Consider the following 23640-nt stretch of genomic DNA (forward strand, 5'->3'; position numbering starts at 1 on the left):
GGAAGGGAAGTCCCTCCGGTCACAGCAGTCCGAAGCCAAAGCCTTGGAGGAGAACTTGCGCTCAGTTGCGCAGTTATACAGTTTAGGCTGAAAAGTGTGCCTTTCCTTGGTCCTTGCGAAACGGAACGCTTTCCTCCGATGCATCAAGATGAGACTCGACAAAGCGCGCTCGTGCGCTCGACCGCTCGCACGCACGCACGCGAAGCAACGCGAAGCAACGCGAAGTCACGAGCTGCGTGCGTGCGTGTGCCAGACGTGGCCAGACGTGCCCCTAAAAGGTGGCGTGGCACTATCGCACTGTCGCCTTCGCCTTCGGCCCTTGCGGCTGCGGCCCCCGCACAGTGGGCCAGAAGACCGGTGGGGGCGGACAAAACTCTAGACGCGTTTTGAGCTCCAGAGTCGCTGAATGGGACTCGAACCGAACGTGTGACGCCACTAATGAATTGCTCTCCGAACGAGGAATCCATTGGTGGGGTCACACGCTCGGTTCGAGGCCCGTTTAGTGCCTCTGGGGCTCAAAACGCGTCCGGGATTTGTCCGCCTCCACCGGTCTTCTGGCCCACTGTGCCCGGCCGCGCAATCGCATTCAATCGCCACCAGGAATCGACCACTGTTGGATGATTGCGCCTTTACTCTCGCAATCGCAAAGCAAAAATACACGTAAATTAGTTTTCTTTTTTTTAAGAAAAAAAGCCTTAAAAATATCGGAAGCATTTCTGGAATGTGTTTTACGAAGCAGAAGACGCATGGCAAGTACTGTACCCTGATGTCTCTCACACATCGGGAAGACACCCATACCTCTCAAGGCCGCCTGGTCCTGGCAAACACGTGTATCAAAATGGGCCGGGGAAAAAAATGACAAGCAAAATAGTCGGGCAGATAGATCCCACACAAACAATAACAAGAGCAATCAAGTGCTCCGCCTGGCCCAGCCATGTTGATAGCGTGTTACTGGCTTGCCTACCCGCCCGGGGGCACACACGTTATTTGCAAAATCCTCGTGGGGCCGCCCATGCCGCTGCCGGCTGACGCCAACGCTGACGCCTCTGGCTTGACGCGGCCCGGCCCGGCACAGCGCGTCGCGTTGCAACATAGGCCATGCAGCAGGTCGCTACGATGCCGCCGGAGAAAAGTTCACTGTAAGTGGAAAGCGATCGGCAAACTGGTGTCCAGGAAGCGGAGGCACACTGTCACAGTCGTCCTCCGGCCGCAAGCCGCAAGGCGACCGACCGAAACCTGTTTGGAAGGACCCTCGACTATCTACTTCAATTGTTCCCAAAACCCTTCCCTTTCCTTTCGGCGCCTTGAACTAGTTCGGAGTAATCTACGCGCTGTTGACGGCTTTGTTGCCTCCGTCTCCGCACAGTGGACCGGAAGATCGGTGCAGGCGGCCAAAACTCTAGACGCGTTTTGAGCTCCCCAGAGTCGCTAAACAGGACTGGAACTGAATGTGTGACCCCACCAATGGATTGCTCTCAGCACGAGGAATCCATTGGTGGGGTCACACGTCCTGTTCAGCGACTCCGGAGCTCAAAACGCGTCTAGAGTTTTGGCCGCCTCCTCCGGTCCAAGTCATCAGCAAAAGTCTACTCGTTTGTTTTGCTTCTTGAAGTGCCTGTGCCTGCGGGGGGCACTTGCGGGCAACAACCCACTCCATACCGCGCCCATCGCGCGAATAAAAAGGCTTGCCGCGTCGGAACGCCCCCCGGTTCGCTTTTCGCGACACCGTTAGACAAACCGTTCACTCGTGGTCATGACGCTCATGACGCTCGCAGTGCTGCCCATGCCTGGCTTGCCCAGCCTGCCGCCGCACAGTGCGCCAGAATACCGGTGGAGGCGGACAAAATTCTAGACGCGTTTCGAGCTCCAGAGTCGCTGAACAGGACTAGAAGCGAACGTGTGACCCCACCAATGGATTCCTCGTTCGAAGAGCAATCCATTGGAGGGGTCACACGTTCGGTTTGAGTCCCATTCAGCGACTCTGGAGCTCAAAACGCGTCTAGAGTTTTGTCCGCCTCCACCGGTCTTCTGGCCCACTGTACGCCGCCTTGCTGAGGCGAGGCGACGCGGAGGCCGTCACGGGTATCGCGAGCATCATCTCGCGGCCCTCGCGGCGCCGATCCCGGGAGTCGCGTTCGTCGCTCTGTCTCTCCCGCACTCATGGGGCGTCCCGTGTTGGTGCGAGAGAGACGGAGCGACGGCAGCGAGAACAGCCTCGGTGCATTGCCGCATTGCACACGGCGTGGGCGGGGTGGGCCCGGAGGCCTAGAGTGTGTGGTACTCCTTTGTGGCCACGGGCCGGCGGGCCCACAGTGGGCCAGAAGACCGGCGGAGGCGGTCCAGACGCGTTTTGAGCTCCAGAGTCGCTGAACAGGACTCGAACCGAACGTGTGACCCCACCAATGGACTCCTCATTCGGAGAGCAATCCATTGGTAGGGTCACACGTTCGATTCGAGCCCTGCTTAGCTACCCTGGCGCTCAAAACGCGTCTAGAGTTTTGGCCGCCTCCACTGGTCTTCTGGCCCACTGTGCGGAGCACTGCGGATCGGAGGGGGTTCGCGTAGTTTCGCAGCGGCGCGAGTGCCCACCGCCCACCTTCCCGCGCGCTGGGGGAGGAGGGCGGCGGGGGAGGGGCGGCTAACCCCTTGCCGCGCTGCGGTGCGCTGCGGCGCTGGTAGAGCCGGGCGCGCGGCGCCGCGCCGCACAGTCTTCTGCTGTCTCGACCGCCGATTGTCGGATCGGCACGCCTGCGGCACGCCAATCCTAGTCCAGTCTCCAAGTCCGTCTTGGTCCGTCCGCGACGCGACCACGCGACCGCGGACGCGCGTGCCGGACTCGCTCCGACCGCCCAGACCGACAGTGCCGTGTCGCGTCCGCGAGTCCGCGACTAGTCAGTGACGTCACTCCAGCCGATGCAGCCGGCGATGCGGCCGATGCGGCAGCATGCAGCAGCATCCCTGACCCGGCCGACGCCGGCCGACGCGCGCCTCCCCGCGGCCTAGTCCTAGTGTCCTAGTCCTACAGTGCATGCGGCTGCATACGGAGCTGTAATTACCCGACAGGTCTGTTATGTGTACATCGCTACACTGTAGAGCGCCGCTTCGCGCCGGCGTTTACTCGGACACGTTTTTTCCAAATTTGCGTTTTGCAGCCAGCCGCCGCGCGTGCAAGATGTGGCGCGCCGTGCTGGCCCTGCTGGCCGTGCTGTGCGCGCACGCCATCGTGCCGGCCGACGCCTTCCTCGTCAAGACGGCGCTCCTCAGGGACCTGGGCCGCCGCGCGCGCCCCGCCAGGTCAGTGCACGTCGTGGACGTCGTGGACGTCAACCAGGATGACGCCGCACACAGTGGACCAGAAGACCGGTGGAGTCGGCCAAAATCCAGGACGCGTTTTGAGCGCCAGAGTCGCTGAAAAGGACTCTAACCGAACGTGTGACCCCACCAATGGACTCCTCGTTCGGAGAGCAATCCATTGGTGGGGTCACGCGTTCGGTTCGAGTCCCATTCAGCGACTCTGGAGCTCAAAACGCGTCTAGAGTTTTGTCCGCCTCCACCGGTGTTCTGGCCCACTGTGTGTCGGCGGGCAGTGCTTCGTCGTCTCTCTCGCAAAAAAATGGAAGGGGGCGTTCCTTGCGGGTGCGAGAGAGACAGAGAGCAGTGTTGATCCAGTCGCCACAAGGATGGCTTGTGTGAAAACAATGGTCGACGAGTCATTACTCTTTTTGTGTTGACGACGAATCTCGAATGACGGATCGAGCGTGCCGAGTTGGAGTTGGAGTTCACGGCCAAGAGCAAGTGGCGACGAGGTGACGAGGTGACGAGGCCGCCCCAAAGTGGCACTTCGCTCCGGCCCCTCCGGCCCCTCGGGGGGGGGGGGGGGTATCAATTTGCCAGGCGAGTGACTTGGTTGACGTCGTCTGCAGATTGGCAGATTATCACTCGCAGGGCTGTGCTCAGCCTTTCCGCTAATAACAGTGTGGCAGAGCGACGCAGAGCGGCCCTGCGCGAAGCAAGCGAAGTGGGCCTCGCCGTATCGAAAAGAATCGCTACTCCGCGCGCGAGGGACTCCCGGCGCCGGCCTCTTAGGCACGCCTGGAGCGTGGGGTATTGTCAACAGGCTGCTGTGCTGACTCAGTGCGCTGTGCTGTCGTCGCTCGGGGTCATCTTAAGGGCGCGAGCGAGAGAGACGGAGCGAGTGCGTGTCCAGAATCGGAATCGGGGGATGTATGTGTGACGTCACACAGTGGGCCAGGTGGAAGACCGGTGGAGGCGGCCCACTGTGCGTCAACTCCTCGGGACCAAAGTTGAGATAGTGCCTACTAGGCAGGCTGAGGTTGGCAACCCTTTCGACACTGGGCCGCTCCACCGAGCGCGTGCCCGCAGGGTTGCCTGCCGCTGCGTCGCAGGCGCTTGCAGTGCAGGGCTTGCAGTGCAGGGCTTGCAGTGCAGGGCTTGCAGTGCAGGGCTTGCAGTGCAGGGCTTGCAGTGCAGGGCTTGCGCGGCTTGCATGCACGCTGGGCCTGGCGGCCTGGCGAGGCTGTAGGCCAGTGTCTGTGCAATGCTTGCACAAGTGCACTGGCCTGGCCTAGAGTGCGGCCACTGGCCTGCCACTGGCCGGCAGCCTCTGCTGTCTGTCTGCATCGCATCCATCCAGGAAGGACATTAGTAGCAGCAGCGGCGGCAGCAGCCTCGCGTGAGACAGTGGCGTGAGTGTGTGAGTGTGGCCAATGCTGCCCACGATAAAGCACTGCGCGGGTTGCGGGTTCAGGACCCCGTGGCAGTGTTGCCGCCCCATTGGCCCACGCTGACGTCACGCCTGACATTGTCACACCGCGGCGGTGTCGCTCACGGCGCTGCTGCGCTCGCATTGTCGCGTGGGGCCGGGTGCTAGCCGCGCGCAGTGGGCCAGAAGACCGGTGGCGGCGGCCAAAACTCTAGGCGCGTTTTGAGCTCCAGAGTCGCTGAATGGGACCCGAACCGAACGTGTGACCCCACCAATGGATTCCTCGTTCGGAGAGCAATCCATTGGTGGGGTCACACGCTCGGTTCGAGTCCCATTTAGCGACTCTGGAGCTCAAAACGCGTCTAGAGTTTTGTCCGCCTCCACTGGTCCTCTGGCCCACTGTGCGTACTCCAGTGGCATTGTCGCCATCACGTGCCCCAGGCTGCCCCCAGGCTGCCCCTGCAGGCAGATTCCGAGCACCGCGCTCGTCGTCCCGTCTCTCTCGCACTCATGGGGCGTCCCGTAAGGCCCATAAGGGAGCGAGGGAGACAGCGAGACAGAAAGGCCCTCCGCCTGTCACGTCTTCATCGCCCCCGAGGCGTCGCCCCCTTTCGGCCGCACTCGGTAAAAGAGGGGGGGGGGGGCTTTCTTTGAGTCGGTGCCGACCTAGGCCAATCTCACGAGCGCGATGCATAGTGCTGGAGCCTCACGCCAAGGACTCGAAGCAAGCCGGCGGCGTTGCAAAACGAGAGGATGCCTCCTCTAGGTCTGCACGGCCAAAACAGCGACGGCGGCTGCCCGCGACTTAAAACAGCCGGGGATTGACAGAGAGCAAGGAGCAGGACCTTCCTGTTCCGCGTGCACTGAAAAAACTACTTTAGTGAATGTTACTATACCCGTATAGTAAGCCCATTAGTAGTGCACAGTACTTTAAGTTTAGTGCGCGTTACGAAACGCTTATCGTAAAAGTTACTATACGCTGTGGTAAGGGTTCTTTGGTGGTTGCCACTGCTGTATAGTAAATGCCACTACACCGGTGTCGTCGCCTGCCCCTCCCCTTGCCACATCCCCCCGCTGAGACCCGCCGCGCGGCCACCCCCACCCCTCCCACTCCTCCCGATCGGCGCGCTGCTGCCTTGCACGTGTTTGCTCTCTGGAGGCGGTGGTCCTCACGGGCGAGGGTGGCCGAGTGGTACGGCATCGGCGCAGTGTGCCGACGGCGCGGGTTCAATCCCGGGTCGCAGCAGAAGTAAGAGTGACAAGCCTAGACCATTCGGCTCCACCGCGAAGGGCGGTACAAGAGGAGGGGAGGAGAGAGGTCCTGCGGCGGCAGCCGCTCGCATTTTGATTGGTCCGTTTCCGTACTATACGATAGTGCGGTTTACTATACGGTATAGTAGAACACACTGTAACGGTATAGTAGGACACACTGTAAATTTTAGTGGCTTACACTAAATGGCTGTATAGTAACATTCACTATTAATTCCAGCTGTCGAAAAGTTACTATACGGTATAGTAAAAGTTACCATCGGTTTGGTGACCTTTACTATAGATTTTTTTCAGTGTGGGAAGATTCCCCCGTCTCGCCAGTGACGCGCAGCGACGCGCGGCGCGGCCAATGGGCGCGACGGCGAGACCATTTTACTGCCGACTCGGATTTTCCTGTTCGGAAGCCTGGAGGAAAGTCTGGGCGAGGAAGTCGATCGAGTTCGCACGTGGAGGTGCAGGAAGCGCTTGACGCCGTCTCTCCGAGGAAGCTGGGGTGCAGTCGGGAGTTGGGGGCAAAAACCAGTTCCTGGCGTGGCGCCGCGTCGCGCCGCGTCGCGCCGCGTCGCGCAGCGTGGTCATGAACCTGAACTTGTGGCGAACGCACATCCATGTGAAACAGACTGCCATGCCAAGGTCAAATGAGTGAGACGCGTACCACGCCCGCTCCGCGCTCCGCCCAGCCGCTCCACTACTACACCACGCCACGCCGCCGCGCCGCGCTGCGACCATTATAGACACTGGGGAAAAAATGAAAATAAACAAACAAAGATGTAAACAAACAAAGATGTAAACAAACCAAGATATAAACAAACAAAGATATACACAAACAAAGATATAAACAAACAAAGATATAAACAAACAACGATGTAAACAAACAAAGATATAAATAAATAAAAACAAAGATATGCATAAAATGCTGTTGTGGCTCGGCGTTCCAAAACACAACTAAGCTACAAAAAAAAACAGCACTCCAAGAAACTTTATTTTTAAAAAGTTAAGTTTTCTACTTTTGTTGTTGTTTCTGTCAAGTCAAAGGGGATTCGTTCACACTGTTTGAAGTTGCGCCCTTCTCCGCTCATGTCAGGCGGGACTGCCAGTGCCACCGAAGGACTCTCGGACCACAAAGAGTCCGACTCGGGATTGCCAATCGCGATAGAAATAAACGCAGAGGCCCCAACACGTCTTTGAACGTCTAGGCGCCTATTCACACCCACTTGAGCTCCCTTACAGCCATTTTACAGACTCTCTCTCTCTCTCTCTCTCTCTCTCTCTCTCTCTCTCTCTCTCTCTCTCTCTCTCTCTCTCTCTCTCTCTCTCTCTCTCTCTCTCTCTCTCTCTCTCTCTCTCTCTCACACACACACACACACACACACACACACACACACACACTGCGGGCTTAGCCGTCTGGACGTACAGTTAAAGAGCCAATGAGGCAACGCGCGGCCGGTTTTGCGTTACCCGAGTGAAGTGCGCTCTAGCTTCGCCGCTGCGCTGTGCTGTGCCCGCGGCCGCCAACGCTGCGCCCGTCGTTTGCAGTGTCGTGCCATGGGCTGATCCGCGGGCAAAGTTATGTCGGAGGGACTGTGCTGAGGCCGCTGGTATCGCAATGGGTTGGGAGCATTGTGATTGGATGCTTGTGGACTCGCAGGAAAGTGAGAAGAGGAAAATAAGCTAGATGTGGTTGGCGGGCGTGGGTGGCGCCTTCGAGCGCTCTAGCGGCGCGCCGCCACACAGTGGGCCAGAAGACCGGCGGAGGCGGCCAAAACTCTAGACTCGTGCAGAGCTCCAGAGTCGCTGGCACTCGAACCGAACGTGTGACCCCACCAATGTAATGCTCTCCGAACGAGGAATCCATTGGTGGGGTCACACATTCGGTTCGAGTACCATAGCGACTCTGGAGCTCAAAAAGCGTCCAGAATTGTCCGCCTCCACCGGTCTTCTGGCCCACTGTGCACCGAAGTGAGCTGGCTGCCTCGCTGGGGCCCAGGGGCCGCTCTGGGCGCTCTGGGGTGCGGTGTGTGCGTTTAGGTCTCCGAGCACTACAATTTTGTTCCCGGAATACAGTTTGAGTTTTCTCACTCAGCGCCTCGCTTGTGTTTTTCCTTTGGTCTTTGAATGATTCTGCGACCGCTCTTTGGTGACTTGACTAAAAAAAAAATTAAAAAAAAAAAGATTTATGGAAGTTGCTGCACCTTTGTCCCGGGTCGCCCGTAAAGAGCCGTAGTTTGCAGCCGCCTATCTCGACTAGAAAAACAAAACAAATAAAAAACGCGCACGAGAAGAATTTGCACAGTGGTCGTAGACGTATGACTGGCGATATTTAAGTCGAGTCTGGGGGGCTTCTCCTCTCCCCGCGGAAGCAGCAGTGTACACACAAAAAGTGTCTGAAAAAAAAGAAGACAAATACAGCGGCACTGGTCCGGCGGTACTTGGCGTGCTTCGCGCTTGGCGCTTGGCGGGCTCTAGAGTGCGAATACACTTCGTGCTTGTCTAACGGTGTCGCGGCTCGGGGCTAGCCGGGCCGCAAGGACGCAGGACGACGACCTTCCTGCCGCCCAGTCGCTCTGTCTCTCTCGCACCCCCGCGGAACCACGGAACGCCCCGTGCGTGCGAGAGAGACAGAGCACCGTCTCGGAAACAGCTTTGAGGCGCCCGGCGGGTAGGCAGCCGGTGGCAGAGCGACGCTCCGGAGCGCGGCGGGACTGCCTAGCAGCCTTTGTCAGGCGCTTTAGGGCCCGGGCACGTGCTGCAGAGACAGACAGACAGACAGACAGACAGACAGACAGACAGACAGACAGACAGACAGACAGACAGGGCAGACAGACAGACAGACAGACAGACAGACAGGCAGACAGACAGACAGACAGACAGACAGACAGACAGACAGACAGGCGACACGTGCCGGGGGACTCCAGGGGCAACGGGACAGGCCGATTTGCCCGCTGTACTCGACCACGTCATTGCCCTACCCCCTCCACTCCGTACTCCACTCACGCACGCGAAGACGCGCTGCTGTTTGTAATCACCTCCTGCAAAAAAAAAAACTTTCCAAAATTCAAAAACTGTAAGTTTTTTTTTAAAATAATTTTTTACAGTGTAGTAGAACGTGGAAGCAATTACATGCGGTTGACAAGCCGCCGACTGCGGTTCCGTTTTGGCTCGGCTGACCTCAAAAAGAAACAAAGACAGAGATAAAAAGTGTCTCGCGGGGAGCTCTTGGTTATCACCCAAGCCATTTGCATGTTGCGGGGGGAAACGGGGAAACGACCGTAGGCGGGAAGTGACGCGGGTAGAGGGCGCAAAATAAAAACAATAACAAAAACAAAAACGGAGCGCATGCGGTAAAGGGACCTGCTCTTCCGCTCGGGTGCAAGCGAGTGCAAGCGAGTGCAAGGCTGCAAGGCCAAGATCAAGGCACTGGCCAGTGGCCGGCCCCGCCAAGCCACGCTGTGCGCACGGCGGCGCGGCGGCGGCACGGGTGTGATTACACGCAGGCCGCGCCGGGTCAACGACACGGACGCTCTGCCAATAATTGTTTCATCTGGCGTATACTGTGCCTCATTACGTCTCGTTTTCTTTCTGTCTTGCAGGTCTTCCGCCGGTGGATGCCCCTTTTCCGGCAACGCGCTGCCCCGGGACAAGCTGGGTAACCGACAGGCCGACAGCGACGTGGTTTAACCGGCGCTTGGAAACATTTTTTTCTGTTTTGTTTTGAATTGTGTAAAAAATGGCGCGTGATTTGCGGCTGCACCGCCCGAGCGGCCTGGCTGCGGTGGCGTCGCGTGTGGGAAGCGAGGCAAGCGAAGCAAGCGGTCGACTGTCCGACGCGTTGCTGCGTTGCGCGCAACAGGGCAATCCTACGGCTTTGTTCTGCCCAGCGGGCCCGGCGTCTAGGTCTTAGCCTCCTAGCCCAGTCAGCCGGCAGGCCAGAGGGCAGGGCAGGCGCCGGGACAGTCGGCCAGGCGGCCCGCGGGGACAGATACCCAGTCAGATTATCGCCCGGGGGCCAATTTGGGCGCGCAGTGTGTGAGAGCCGTGGGACCGAAGGCGGAAAATGCAGGGAAAAGCGAACGGCTGCAGGCCGGGGCGGGAGGCCCTCTCCCACGAGTCGCTTATGAACGTTCGGGTGCAAAAAAAAAACAATATTTCCAAGAAAAAAAAACTAGAAAAAGTTGTATTTGAACCCAGTCCTTCGGAATGAAAAGCGGCCGCTCTAACCACTACGCTACGGGATGGCTTGCCGTGTTGACCGGTTTGTTGTGCCCGCAGTGCCGGAGAGCCTGCGCGACATCGTGCAGGGCGTGGCCTTCCCAGGCGACAGCGGCGTGGCCCCGGACGTGCCGCCGGCCTGGCTGGACCGGCAGAAGTTCGAGCGCGGCCAGGCCTTCTCCAGGAAGAACTTCTTCAGCCTGGCGTACGCCGAGAGCCTGTCGCTGCTCATCAACTTCCTGTTCCCCGGCGAGCTGCAGCCCCTCATCTTCACGCGCCGCTCCTCCACCGTGTACGACTCGTACAAGCGCTACTTCGACACGGTGGCGCGCGTCAAGTCGTGGTACGAGAGCGACCCCTGGACGCCCAACACGACGGCCTACAACAACATCGCCACGGTGCGCGGCTACCACCTGGACGCGTCGCGGCGCATGCGCCAGGCCAGCCCGGACGCGCTGCGCCTCAACACCACCTTCGGCCCGCACTCCGACCCGCCGCACATCTGGAGCGGCGCCACGGTACGGCACAGTGGACTTGCCAGAGGACCGGTGGAGGCACAAAACTCTAGACGCGTTTTGAGCTCCAGAGTCGATAAATGGGACTCGGACCCAACGTGTGACCCCACCAATGGATTGCTCTCCGAACCGAACCTAACCTAACCTAACCTAACCTAACCTAACCTAACCTAACCTAACCTAACCTAACCTAACCTAACCTAACCTAACCTAACCCGGGTCTGGTTTGATTTGCCGGCAGGTGGAGCGCATGTGCGAAGACGCGCGCGAGGGCGCGTGCCCCAGCGACGCCGTGGACGCCGTGCTCAAGGACCGCGACGTGACCAAGCGGGTGCACCTGAACCAGTTCGACATGTCGCTGACGCAGTTCGCCTTCTCGGGGCTCATCGCCACGTTCCCCGAGCGCTTCGGGCTGCACGGCAACCTGGAGCGCGAGCTGGACGCCTTCTGCCACGTGTGGGCCGCGCTGGGCTACGCGCTGGGCATCCAGGACAAGTACGTTCCGCCACGTCCGGACGCGTTTCCAGCTCCAGAGTCGCTGAATAGGACTCGAAACGAACGAGTGACCCCACCAATGGATTGCTCTCCGAACAAGGAATCCGTTGGTGGGGTCACACGGGCGGTTCGAGTCCCATTTAGCGTCTCTGGAGCTCAAAACGCGTCTAGAGTTTTGGCCGCCTCCACCGGTCTTCCTGGCGGGCTGTCGTTCCAACGCGCCGTGCTGCAGGTACAACTTCAACCTGGGCGGGCTGGCGCTGACGCGGCGCCGCACCCGCGACGTGCTGGAGCACTTCGCCAAGCCGCGGCTGCGGACGGTGAACCGCGACTGGGAGCACATGACGCGCGTGCTGTTCGAGGGCCTGTCGCTCTACAACCCGGGCGTGTCCTACGAGGCCAGCGTGCTGTACATGATGGACCTACTTGGCGTGGCCGCGCCGCGCCTCACAGCCTCCCTGACGCCGACCCAGCGCCTGGTGCACAGCAGCATCGGGGTGTTCATGGAGGGCGCCATGCGCGTGCCCAGCATCCGCACCTGGGCCAACCAGGAGGTGGCCAACAACCTGCGCAAGGCGGGCCGCAACGCCGACTCCCAGCGCTACAAGGAGTCCATCGAGAAGAGGTCGTACCGCTACCAGTTCCTGCCAACGCCCAGCCGCTACCAGTGTGCCTGACGTGCCCGAGCAGCGTCGCCTTCCTTTTCCGAACCCCTGGCTGTGTTGCTGTGCGGCGGTGCCCTCTTCAGTGAGAAACAGAGACCTCGTTGAGAGGCAGGGGGCGCCGAAGCGTTACTAGCACCGACATTGTAAATAGACCTCGTGTCGCAAACGACAAAGTATTACTTTAGGTTAAGTTCATGTGGAGTTTAGGCGAACGATCTCAGTGAGTTATGCTTCCGCAGACCGTAAAAAAATAATTTTGCTTGCCTCGACCGGGATTGGAACCCGGGACCGGACGGCGCGCCCTTGTTAACGCTCTGGGGCCTCGCGGCTTCACGGTACTTCCCTGCACGATAAGGAACGGAATGGCGGAGGAGGCGGTGCACAGCGAGTAAGCAACACGTAACGCATCGAAATGCTGCATTTTAGAAGCGACCAAAGTCCGCCAGTTTGATGGTGGTTTGCTCTCGGGTTTTGGCTGTGCGATGTGCTGTCTTCGCTGTGCTGTTCTGCGGCCATTTCCGTCATAATTTATTAAAACTTTTGTTGATTGTTGTCTTACTGCTGTTAGCCTAGTTATAACCGTAAGATTTGTGAATAATGTAAATGAGTGAATGTGCGCCTGGATTAGCTTCTGTACTTTGTTTTAATTTATTGAAGCTTCGGTACTTGTTTTTTTTTTTGTTGTTGTTGTATTGTTTGTGAATGCGCACTTCTCGGCACTTTATTTATCCGCCATGGATATTGTGATACAAGACGAATTGTTGCCATTTTGTCCTTTGTGTGACCCTGTTTGCTGAATAAGACACGTTTGACGCATTTGAGACTTGATTCAGTCGCGGCCGCCCCTGGAGTCCCTCGACGCGGTCCTGGGCTCGAAGCAGCACGCCCCCCGACGCAGCCGGCGGCGCACCCTCCCCCAGAAGCCCCTGTCCGTCGTGGCACCCCTGGCCGCGGTGGCGGCTTGTGCAGGCGCGGCGTCGGTCTGCAGGCCGTCCTTGACGGCCAGGTCCTCCTTGACGGCCACCTCGTCCTTGGCGGCGTCCTGGTCGCGAGGGGCGTCCCCCTCCAGGTCGGGCGGGCGCCGCGTCGCCAGGTTCAGCTCGCTCTCTGTACAGACGCGGACGTCACCGAGTGACCTTGACCTTGACCAAGGCCGTGACCTTGACCCCCGCCGTGGACCGCGGGGACCACGCACCCAGGAGCCTGTTGGCGCTGGCCGCGCCGTGCTGGCTGTGCTTGCCGAACACGCTGGGCGGCACACTGGGCGGCGGCGACCGCCTCGGGACCCCGAAGATGAGCGACGCCTGCAGGGCGCGCCGGGCGCTGGAGGACGCGATGGTGATCTCATCGGCGTCGCCGATCTGCCGGCAGGGAGCAGAGGACGTTCCACAGTGGGTTTGCCAGTCCAGACGACGCGTTTTGAGCTCCAGTGTCGCTAAATGGGACTCGAACCGAGCGTGCGACCCCGCCAATGGATTGCCCTCCGAACGAGAAATCCAGGTCGAGCACCTCAGATTCATGTGAAATTCATATGGCGCGTTGCTGTGGGTCTAAGTAACTGATTCCCGGCGCCCTACGGGCCTTCCCTAGCCTTGCCTGGGGGTCCCCGCAGAATCCCCGGCCGGGGCGCCGCAGCTTGTGCAGGACGGGGTAGCAGGTCTCGCCGCCCACGCCCTCGCAAAGCGCGGACAGCCCCTCCTCGCCGTGCCGGCCGTGGCCGTGACCTTGGCCGTGGCACAGCAGTGACATGCTGGCGGCCTGCGCCTTCTTGCACGTCTTGCGGGGGTAGCCCCTCATGTCCCTGCCACTACACTGTACTGCACTGGGCTGGCACTGTGGGACTGCCCAGCGCCCGGGGCCGTCGCCCTGGAAACGCGAGTCAGTGTCGCCACAGAGATGCTACATCGCCCCTCCTCACTCCTCAACTCATTGCGAAATAAAACTCAAGGTTGAAAATGACTTAACTTTATTACAAAGGGCACATTATAGTATTTTCAAGTACATGCATCACCTTCAATTCAGAAAATAATAATGAAAAGCAATACATTCAACACTAAGTACATTGCTTAGAGGTCAATAAACCCCACAATATTGCTAATTGCAAGCCAATGTCTGTTTACCTACAAAAATGCAACAAAGCTTCCTTTGAGTAAACGTGCAAAGCAGTACCCAAATTGATTTGTTTGAATGAACTCCGATCCCAAAATACTTAGCAGATCACAAAAACTGTCAAAAATGTGACTATTTGCTTCATATCTTGGTCTTTATACTAAGATTAACAATAAAGGACTGGATGGAATGTGATAGTGCAAAGAAGGTGATAAATAATACTATCTCACACAAACAAATGCGTTTAAAAAAAAAAATGTTAAGTACATTTTTAACAAAACAACTACCATACCAGTTTTGACATTGTAATTTGAACAAAAAATAAAAACTCAAACAAAAAAAAAGTGTACATAAATTAGAAACCCTTATCTATGCCTTATATTCCAATCCATTCTTACACATAAGCACACATTGTTGCCGCACATTTCTTCTTCCTGAGCAAGTTCTGGAACTATGGCTGAGCTCTTAAACAACAGCTCGATTTGAAAGTGAGCATCTGTAGGCACAGTGCAATATTAGAAACCCTTGTAGTATTGCAATAAAGACTTGCGCATGATAAAATATCAAGTTACAGATTACATTAACATTTGGCCAAATTTTCTCCTGAAACCATATAAGGTTGACTACTTAAGTAACTTTTTTCTCATAAAATTATTAAAAGTGAAGACAATTGGAACGGATTGGTAGGTATAAAACTCAATCTTTTTGTATTCAAAATATAGTACATTGAACACAACTATACATCAGAAAATGTTCCAACAGAAAACAAAAGAAAAACAACCTTTCAAATTAAAACAAAAACATCAACAAAAAATAAATCCAGGTGAAGGATGATAAGTACACTATCTAGGCATAAATTAGAGTTCTCTCCTCAACAAGAGGAAAGTCTACAACCCAAAACAAAGCATTATTCAATTCTCCCTTTGATGTGCTTCTAAAACACTTCGGAAGGCTGGACGGCAACTTTAACAAAATAAATACAATAGTATATAATACATTTAAACAATGTTCCCAATGTTCAACAAGCTCATCTCACTGCTTAGGTAGAAACTGATGGACAAAAGTGCTTTGTATTAGAGAACGATGTGAACAATATGAAATATTAAGCTTTCTCGCCACAAATTGACACTACAATTACAATGAAGAGTTTCCTATAGAGCTATAAAACATAAGGGAAAAATATGTTTTAAACTCTTCTACATTGTTTCTCAATTAACATTTCCGATGCAATTTCAATGCATTAGATGGGATGAGCTATACTTACAACAGCTAGAAGCAGTACAGTTCTGAATGAAGTACTCAATACACATAAAACAAATCTGTGAAATACACAGAACTCCCTCGAGCCACCAAGACTCTTGACTAGTGTGTCGCATCTGTCACAAACATTATACCAATCAACAAAACCTTACCTCCAAACCATATTAATCTTAGTATGAATTTTCTAATTTTTTTTCCTAGATACTTTCAGAATTTTGTAGCTACATTTTATGGAAGAAGTAAGATCTATGGCTGCTTGACGATAGAAGACCATTCTTAGTTCCACCATTTCACTATTTCAAGACAATCAAGAACAAAGCCTATATCACATTAATAAGTACAACTGCTACTTCAATTCCATTGCTGTAGCTAGTATATATATGTACAGTATATCAAATGTACCTTTAAAACATTGTAACATCTTTGTTCTTATCAAGCAATAATTATGCAGATGGCACCAATAATTTTATAACAGAACTAGGAATAAATCCAATATAAATAAAATATATGAGACAAAAGTATGGAACAAATGATGATTGGTAGAATATTCATTATGCAAGTAATCATCACATTATTATGCAGATAATCATAACACCAATGGTGTAAGTTCATAAATTTTACTTTACAAATATTTCTTGGGGAATTTATAAGAATTTTTATACATTGACAAAGCTTTCTAACTGTTTCTAAAAGCCTCAAATCCAAACCAGACAATTATCTAATAAAAACAATATTATACACAATAACAAACAAGAAATGAAGATGAATAAGTACAAAACAAATGCTCCTAGAGCAAACAACGTTTCATTCTATCTGTGTATCACGTAAATCGAATTTCTAAATGCTGATAGGAAAAAATCTGGTTGAATGGCACAAATTTGGCTGTTTGGCTGGTTGGATGTTGTATTTCCCCTCTCTCTCTTTCTCATACCACAAAGAGTAGCAGCATTTTCTTTACATGCAGTACAGATGATGATTGCGGTAAACATAAATGTTCAGCGAAACTTACAAAATGGTTCATAGCAATGGAGAGCAACTTTGCACACCTGGACGGCCTTTCAATGATTGTGGTACATCATAATTTACCAGAGCTAACACAGCTGAGATTAAGTGAACTAATACTAGTTTATCAACCCACAACCAATAACCAATACTTCAAACAAAGACTCTTTGTTTGGATAAAATCATATCTATGTACATTATAAACCATGAAAATTATTTCTCTATTTTTTAAACAACAAATCCGTTGAAAATATATGGCAACCACAAATTGTATTTACAGAGTAAATAAACTTCATGTTCTGTTTCTCCTATGCTCTCCCTCTTTCAAAGCAGTCTTGGATCTACCATTTTTAAAAGCTTATATAAACCTTTCCCCCTCCCCGAAAAAAGAACAAAATCTAGTAACAATTCATGAGAGTAATTCTAGCTCCTGTAGTGACGATTGGTACAAATCATTGTCATAAAGACGTCAGTCAGCTCTTCTTACGGAATGAAATTATCCTAGTATCTCTGCTGGAACTCATGATGCCATCTGTTGAAGTCGATGTGGAAGACAACAATGGAACCTGTGGCTAGTCCCGCAAGTAAAAACCTAAAAGGGATGAAAAATTAAATGAATGAATGGATTTGTAATTGAAAATATGAATTGGGGCACTTGTATGAACACTTACTTTTGATCGTGAGATAGAGCAAGTGAACGGACACTGCTGTCACATGCAGGGAAAGCGTACAGCAATGCCAGGTTAAATGTTCTCCAAACTTCCACAATTCCTTTGTCACCGCCGGTCATTACGTATTCACCATCACGGCTAAGAAGTAGACACTGCAAGAAAAAAAATACAAGTAAAGAAAAAATGTACATTATTGCCTCTTTCTCCTGCACTTACGACCAAACGCTTAGTGAGAAATAACGGATACCTACCTGTAAGTTATCATTGTGAGCTTCATGGCGAAGTCTTTTGCCATTGATGGTGAAAGCAGCCACATGTCCACGCTCATAGTTCACTACAATGACACCTTCACGAGACATTGCGATGTTCTCAGGTGATCGGAAACCTGAGGGCGGTTCTAAACTTCGAAGAAGATCACCAAATGTGGTGTGCACAAGAACTGGCCCAACTGAAAATAATTTTAGAGTTTAATTTGATTTAAAATCAACAATATACTATACATTAAAATAGTTTAATTGAATGCTCTAACTTACTTATGCTTCCAGACACTACAAGACCCAGCTCAGCCGAAATAACAACACTTGATATGGGCTGATCATGTCCAGTGAGGGTTGCTCTTGGTGTGGGTGTTTCTCCGCTTCCTCCTCCCTCTCCAACCACAGTTTGTGTGCGGGCGTTCCAGTGCCAGAGTAGAACAGTGCAATCAGCAGAACCAGAGGCTATGTAGCAGTCTGATGTGATATTGCACTCCGATCGTGACAGGCAGGTAACTACGCCATAATGTCCAAACACAATCTGAACAATTTTAGCTGGTAAAGAAAGTAAGAAAGAGTTGTAATGTTATTTTACCCTTTCAATTGAAAATCATAGAAATTGAAATAAAATTTTACTTGTTTTACCAGTTTCTGTGGAGAACACTCTGAAGCTGTTGTCCCAAAATCCACATGCTACAAGGAACCTGCTGTCTACAGTTGTCACAAAGCAGTTTGATCGGACTTTAAGCTTTTGGCTGAAGTTATCCCCAAGATGACGACGAAGGGCAGCAGAATTATTGCTATTGTTATTTCCTTGCACTGAAAAAAAGAAGTAAATGAGTAAGAAATTGAAACATTATTTTAAAAAAAGAGGGGTGAAAAAGTGCATAGCAAATTTTTGTGAGACATACACAACACTGGATCCATGGACAGAGGCAAGTTAGCTGAAGGTGTGTGAGGTGCGTCTGCATAGCTAGGAGACTGAACTGAGGCTGTGGACAAATGAGTTGTTGGAAGTTAGTTTACACCCTTTGGCATCATAGGAGGCTCTTCACATGTCTCTACGCACCTGCATAACTAGTGTTCCACCGATTGAGAGCAAACTGCTGATTAGTGGTGACGCTGACCACTGATGGAAGAGGCAGCTGAGGATAAGTGTTCGCAGAAATATGGCAGATGGCAGCGTTGGATGGGAATTTCATCGTCATGCACACATCCTCGGGTGCAGTTGCAAACATCATTGGTGACTGAAACATTAAAAAAATAATTATAGTACATCCAAACTGGAACATGTTGAAACAGTGGTAATGAAGTCAAAGCATACCAAATGCATTGCTGAACTGCGAGGTGGGTGAGGTTCCATCATCAGCTGTGATGGAGTCTGGCCAAAGTTTTTGATTTGATTTTCAATAGCTTCTTTCATCACTGTATCTGTTATGGTTTCCATATCAACACTGCCTTCGTAAGTCAGATAATAAAACACATTTGTTGCCCGAACAGCTTCAGGTCCTCTTTGTTTGTACCCGAAAATCAGGTCAATCCACTGATGCAACTGACATGATACAAATTCAGATTCAAGAGCCTGAAACCAACAAATCTTGTGAATATTCTGTTCATGTTTATGGTAAAAAATAGAAAGGAAAGATAGTGGTATACCATTCTGTTGATGCGGACAAATTCTTCAGGCGATGAAGCCCAAGGTGGAAGCTCAACATCACTGACTACTGATCCATCTTCTTGGAGTCCCAACCGATAACGATTGGAGTTCACAAACATCTCAGGCAAGAAGAAGAACTCAGGGATCAGTTCCTAAAAAATTTTATCAAACAAACATTATTAAATGAAAATTAGAAAGGAGAAAAGGGCGATGTAAAACAAAAACAGACCTTGACATCGGATGTGTCTCGCTGGCAGTTCTTCCAGGACAGGGCCACAGAGGAGAAGAGTCTATTGGGGTGGTCAAACTTGCCTCCCTGAAGGGCCAGGAACATGGTGGTCATTGGTTCCTGCGAAGAGAAGGGAGGGACAGTTTTTATATATGCAGCATTACAAACAACAACCTTTAAACAAAAGGAAATGTGCTTACCAGTCGGATCATCCAGTTGAGGACAAAGGCTGCAGTGGAGTAATGAGTGCCGTAGTGGAACGGTGGGATGCTCTCATGCTCCCAGGTGTTGTAGCGCTCCTCGAAGTAGTCTCTCCGACTCGGATTGAGAGCACCGATGGGCTGTGCATTAAAAAAAAAAACATTTCAGCAACAGGACTCACAGAGCTCAACGTTCGTTTGAAAAGACAGGCTCACCTTGGACAGGTCCCTGTAGTTGCTGGGCTGGCTGAGGTCCAGCTCCCTGGACTCGTAGTTGGTGAGCACCCAAGGGAAGACCGGGTACTGGTTCAGGTCGTTGTAGGTGCGGCCCGCGATGGTGTTGAGGAACATGAGGTACTCGAAGTTGGAGACCTCGCGGCGCTGCCACTTGAGGGTCATGTTGGAGTTGCGCATGAGCTGGCGCGCCGACATCATGGAGGCCCTGCGCGTCTGCGGGATGCCGTACTTGATGCCCACGCCCACGCGCGGCAGCGCCTTGATGATCTTCTTGACGGTGTTGGTGTCCGGGAACGCGAACATGATGGACGCTGCAACAAGCAGCAAGCGGGTCAGAGTTCCGAGCGCTTCCCACGACACTACACTGCAAAGCGCCCGCGAGGTAGGCAGCCCATTCGACGCCGCGGTAGGGAGGGACGCCGGCTACCATTGCCATTACCATTACGGGCTACACCACAACTGTATGCCATTTCGGGCCGCACTGCAAGGGTGCCAGGGCACTGTAGACCGTACCACAGTGGGCCAGAAAACCGGTAGAGGCGGTCAACACCCCAGACGCGTTTTGAGCTCCAGAGTCGCTAAATGGGACTCAAATCGAACGTGTGACCCCACCAATGGATTCCTCGTTCGGAGAGCAATCCATCGGTGGGATCACACGTTCGATTCGAGCCCCATTGGACGACGAATTTTTTCCCCAGTGTGATGAACGCCTGACAGCGCGGGGCGCAGAAGCCCCTTCCCCGCGAAGGAACAGCCGTCCGCCTGCCTTGGTGTCCGGGTGGGGGCCCAGTGACACCAATCGAGATGTATGCGGCAGATGCAACCCGTTTTTTCTTCTTTCTCTCTAAAGGGCGAGTTTATTTAAGGGAGCAGCGCGGCCCAAAGGACGCCGCGAGGGATAAACATTTGTGTAACTGCGACAGGCAAATCCCCCAAAGACCGAAGACCAAGGCTCCCCACTTTTTTTTAAAGGCCAGCTATTCCTCGCACTGTGAAAACTTTTGAGTCAAATCGACTGAGATGCGGTTGATTTCGATGAAGCCCTCACTAGGGTTCAGTTCAAAAGATCTGAAACTACTTGTAGGTTCAGTCAATTGAGTGGTCATCGGACAGAACAACCTATTTCCAATGGGTTTTACGTGTGACTTACGCCCTTATGCCCAACGGCCGCTAAATTTGACTCAACTCTTTTTTCCAAAAAATTTTTTATTAGTGTGTTGGTACTCACTTCTGCTGGCGAGGAAGATCTCGATGGCGGTGTTCTGCAGCAGGAAGCGTCGCGAGAAGATGGCGCGCACCTCGGAGAAGTACCACTTGCCATGGAGGTGGTCGCAGTACTTGAGCACCTGCGGGACAAAAAAAGGAAATCGGTCAGAGGCGCGTCGCGAACCAGCGAACCAGGGACTAAACCTTTTAACGGCTGCCCGCTCATTACAAACGCCGGGCAATCGCAGGGGAATGACAGGGCGGCAGCCGGATTCCGAGAGTCGTTTTCGTCGCTCTGTCTCTCTCGCACCGATAGGGGACGCCCCAAGAGTGCGAGAGAGACAGCGATGGATCGGAATCAGTCTGAAGCCGAGTGCCCAATAAATCTGCCTATAAACGGGCAGGGCGCTGTGGGCCAACGTGGGCACTGGCCGCCACTGGCCGTCACGACGTCCAGATGCAGCGCATGCAGCCTCGGCGCCTTCTTCGGGGTCCTCGGCCTCCGCTTCGCCGGGAATGCACTCGAATGTCGAAAATGGCGACCGGGGAGCGAGAGAGAGAGAGAGAGAGAGAGAGAGAGAGAGAGAGAGAGAGAGAGAGAGAGAGAGAGAGAGAGAGAGAGAGAGAGAGAGAGAGAGAGCACTCTCGGTTCGGTGTCGTCCTTTTTGGGGGGCGCACCGACCTCGGCCATCGGCCCGCCTCGCTGCCCTCGCCCGGTCCCTTGTCTCGCTCTCCGGAATCCGAAAGAGAGCAGCATGCCGAGCCGAGCCGAGTCCGGCCGAGACGGGCAGAGCCGAGCCGGGCCGCGCCGGGCCGGTGTCATCGAGACGCACCTAACTAACGCCCGGCCGGCCGACCCGGCACCGGCCGACACCCAGCCCGGTGTCTCCCAGGCAAAAAGTTTCGTCGCGTCGCAGCTCTGCCAGCGATCCCCTCGAGGGGGAAACGAAACGACTGAGAAATTTGGTGTACATCGGATAGGGATTACCCCTGATAACCCCTGACATCCCTGGATAACCCCGGATAACCCTGGATATCCTTGGATAACCCTGGATAACCACGAATCGGAAGTGCTGACAACAAAAACTCCAAAATGGAGAGCAAAGTCTCGGCCGCCGCCTGGGAGACAGGCAGCCAACGCACTTGGGTGCGGCCGGGTTGCCTACCCTGTACGGCGCGCCCGTCGGCAGGCCGTCGGCATGACGGCGTGCTCCGCGGTGCTCCGCGGTGTTCCGGCGGGTCGTCCGGTTTGGCGCCGCATGGAGCCCCGGCGGGCTGGCGGGGCTGGCGCAGGGCTGGCGCGCTGGCGCCGTACCGGCCCATGATTAATACTCTCCCTCGCACTAATTTATCAGTAAATACCTCCGCAGCTTGCGTGCGCTTGCGTGAGCCACGGGCGTAATAAACGATATTAATAAAATGGACATGAGAACACGAACCGGCCGGCCGGCCTATGCCGCGCGCGTGCGTCCCGGAGCCCTCTACTTCACAAGGGCCTTCGCCGCCCTTCGCCTGGTTGCCGACACAGACGAAGCAGACCGGTCGCGTTTTGAGCTCCAGAGTCGCTAAACAGGACTCGAACCGAGCGTGTGACCCCACCAATGGATTGCTCTCCGAACGAGGAATCCATTGGTGGGGTCACACGTTCGGTTCGAGTCCTGTTTAGCGACTCTGGAGCTCAAAACGCGTCTAGAGTTTTGGCCGCCTCCACCGGTCTTCTGGCCCACTGTGAGCCGGCGTGCGAAGTCAAGGCGGCGTTTTCAGGGTCACTAGGCAAACGCGTGCGGCATGTCGCCTTGCGTGCCTCGCGCGGCTCTTTACGGCCCACAGTGCGTACGCACACACACACACACACACACACACACACACACACACACACACACACACACACACACACGCACGCACGCACCAGCAGACGACATGAAGCCCCATCGACTCGCCTTGGCGATAGTTAACGTCGGGAATAAAACGCTACACTGGCTTCGCTGCTTCGCTGCTGGCTTCCTTGAAACATTACAAGCCCAGCCTGCCACCATCACCCGGCCCGGCACGGCCCGGCCCGAGTGCGAGCGAGAGGGTGCGTGCGTGCGCGTCCAAAGCCAGAGGGTCCTATCGCGGCGCTGTAAAAGTGATATAGTCCCCTGTATCGGCGGCCAGGCGGCCGTCCGGGCGACGTCTGTCTGTCTCTCTCGCACTCGGGGCGACGGGGGCGACGGACGACCCGCAAGCGTCTATCTGTCTCTGTCCGGCAGGCATTCCGAGTCCGGGCTGGCACACTGGCACGCCGTGCTCCGGTGGACGGGCCCTGCTCGCTGCATTGTTTTGATTCAAGCAGCTTTCGGAAAAGCCCCGTCTTTTCTGACGCGGAGAAAACGATTCCCCCCTCGGGCGTTGAACCCCGAACCCCGCGCACCGCAGCGCCGCCCTCTGCGAAATTACCTCCCCGCCTCGAGTATGAAAAATTCAGCCAAGACGCGCCGGTAAGACAAATGACGCTCGGCTTTCCAACTTTTTTACTTTCTGTAAAAAGTATATTTCCCCCGCTTGGCTGGGTCGCGTGCGAACGGGGTGAGGGGAGGGAGGGGCGTTGCGCGTCGGCGGGGCGGGGCGGGGCGGGTGGCGCACAGCGTACTACACGCCTCTGTCTGCGAGCCCCGCCTCCGACACCTCCCCCCCCTTCCCCCTCCCCCGGCCCGCTGAGCCCGTCGCGGCCGCCATCTTGAATTCCAGCATTGATCGGGCCGGGCGAGAGGAGGGCCGCCACACCGCCAACTCAAAGGCCCTCTCCAGCTACAGTGTAGGCAACCACCACGTGCAGACCGCCAACCGCCTCACCGAACCAACCAAGGCCCCAACGCGTTTCTGCTGTCTGCAGTCTGCAGGGATGGGGGTGAGCTAGCCAGGCTAGCCTAGCCACCCTCGACCCCGTTACGGTGTAG

The 23640-nt window shown here is 54.2% G+C and overlaps 3 protein-coding genes across 3 annotated transcripts in view; 1 reads left to right on the forward strand and 2 right to left on the reverse strand.

Annotated features, from left to right (window-relative positions):
* The first annotated feature begins 2709 nt into the window (after positions 1 to 2709).
* LOC117644912 lies at positions 2710 to 12694 on the forward strand. The gene is made up of 6 exons (XM_034384626.1): positions 2710 to 3063; positions 3153 to 3294; positions 9583 to 9638; positions 10262 to 10719; positions 10958 to 11211; positions 11444 to 12694. The coding sequence occupies exons 2-6, from the start codon at positions 3173 to 3175 to the stop codon at positions 11886 to 11888; spliced, it is 1335 nt and encodes a 444-aa protein (XP_034240517.1). The 5' UTR covers positions 2710 to 3063; positions 3153 to 3172; the 3' UTR covers positions 11889 to 12694.
* A 237-nt stretch (positions 12695 to 12931) lies between these two features.
* LOC117644916 lies at positions 12932 to 13703 on the reverse strand. The gene is made up of 2 exons (XM_034384635.1): positions 13474 to 13703; positions 12932 to 13241 (listed from the first exon to the last, which is right to left on the reverse strand). Exons 1-2 carry the CDS (start codon positions 13671 to 13673, stop codon positions 13001 to 13003), a joined length of 441 nt encoding a protein of 146 aa, XP_034240526.1. The 5' UTR covers positions 13674 to 13703; the 3' UTR covers positions 12932 to 13000.
* A 122-nt stretch (positions 13704 to 13825) lies between these two features.
* Positions 13826 to 23640, reverse strand: part of LOC117644910 (neurobeachin) — a 170138-nt gene continuing 160323 nt past the window's right edge. Inside the window, exons 34-46 of the mRNA XM_034384623.1 lie at positions 20724 to 20841; positions 19475 to 19806; positions 19259 to 19399; positions 19059 to 19178; positions 18829 to 18981; positions 18497 to 18754; positions 18242 to 18419; positions 18084 to 18164; positions 17818 to 17991; positions 17452 to 17727; positions 17170 to 17366; positions 16919 to 17070; positions 13826 to 16839 (exon numbers count right to left, since the gene is read on the reverse strand). Coding sequence (XP_034240514.1) covers positions 16749 to 16839; positions 16919 to 17070; positions 17170 to 17366; positions 17452 to 17727; positions 17818 to 17991; positions 18084 to 18164; positions 18242 to 18419; positions 18497 to 18754; positions 18829 to 18981; positions 19059 to 19178; positions 19259 to 19399; positions 19475 to 19806; positions 20724 to 20841 — 2271 coding nt within the window. The 3' untranslated portion in view covers positions 13826 to 16748. The remainder of the gene's footprint in view (positions 16840 to 16918; positions 17071 to 17169; positions 17367 to 17451; positions 17728 to 17817; positions 17992 to 18083; positions 18165 to 18241; positions 18420 to 18496; positions 18755 to 18828; positions 18982 to 19058; positions 19179 to 19258; positions 19400 to 19474; positions 19807 to 20723; positions 20842 to 23640) is intronic.

Source organism: Thrips palmi, unplaced genomic scaffold, assembly GCF_012932325.1.
Source record: "Thrips palmi isolate BJ-2018 unplaced genomic scaffold, TpBJ-2018v1 HiC_scaffold_18, whole genome shotgun sequence".
Classification (NCBI taxonomy): domain Eukaryota; kingdom Metazoa; phylum Arthropoda; class Insecta; order Thysanoptera; family Thripidae; genus Thrips; species Thrips palmi.

Bases quoted from the DNA above. Each gene is read 5' to 3' on its own strand.
- LOC117644912 (XM_034384626.1), top strand. From the start codon at position 3,173: ATGTGGCGCGCCGTGCTGGCCCTGCTGGCCGTGCTGTGCGCGCACGCC. The intron at 3,295-9,582 runs GTCAGTGCACGT...TCTGTCTTGCAG, and splicing joins CGCCGCGCGCGCCCCGCCAG to GTCTTCCGCCGGTGGATGCC. The intron at 11,212-11,443 runs GTACGTTCCGCC...GCCGTGCTGCAG, and splicing joins GCGCTGGGCATCCAGGACAA to GTACAACTTCAACCTGGGCG.
- LOC117644916 (XM_034384635.1), bottom strand. From the start codon at position 13,673: ATGAGGGGCTACCCCCGCAAGACGTGCAAGAAGGCGCAGGCCGCCAGC. The intron at 13,242-13,473 runs GGCAAGGCTAGG...TGCTCCCTGCCG, and splicing joins GGATTCTGCGGGGACCCCCA to GCAGATCGGCGACGCCGATG.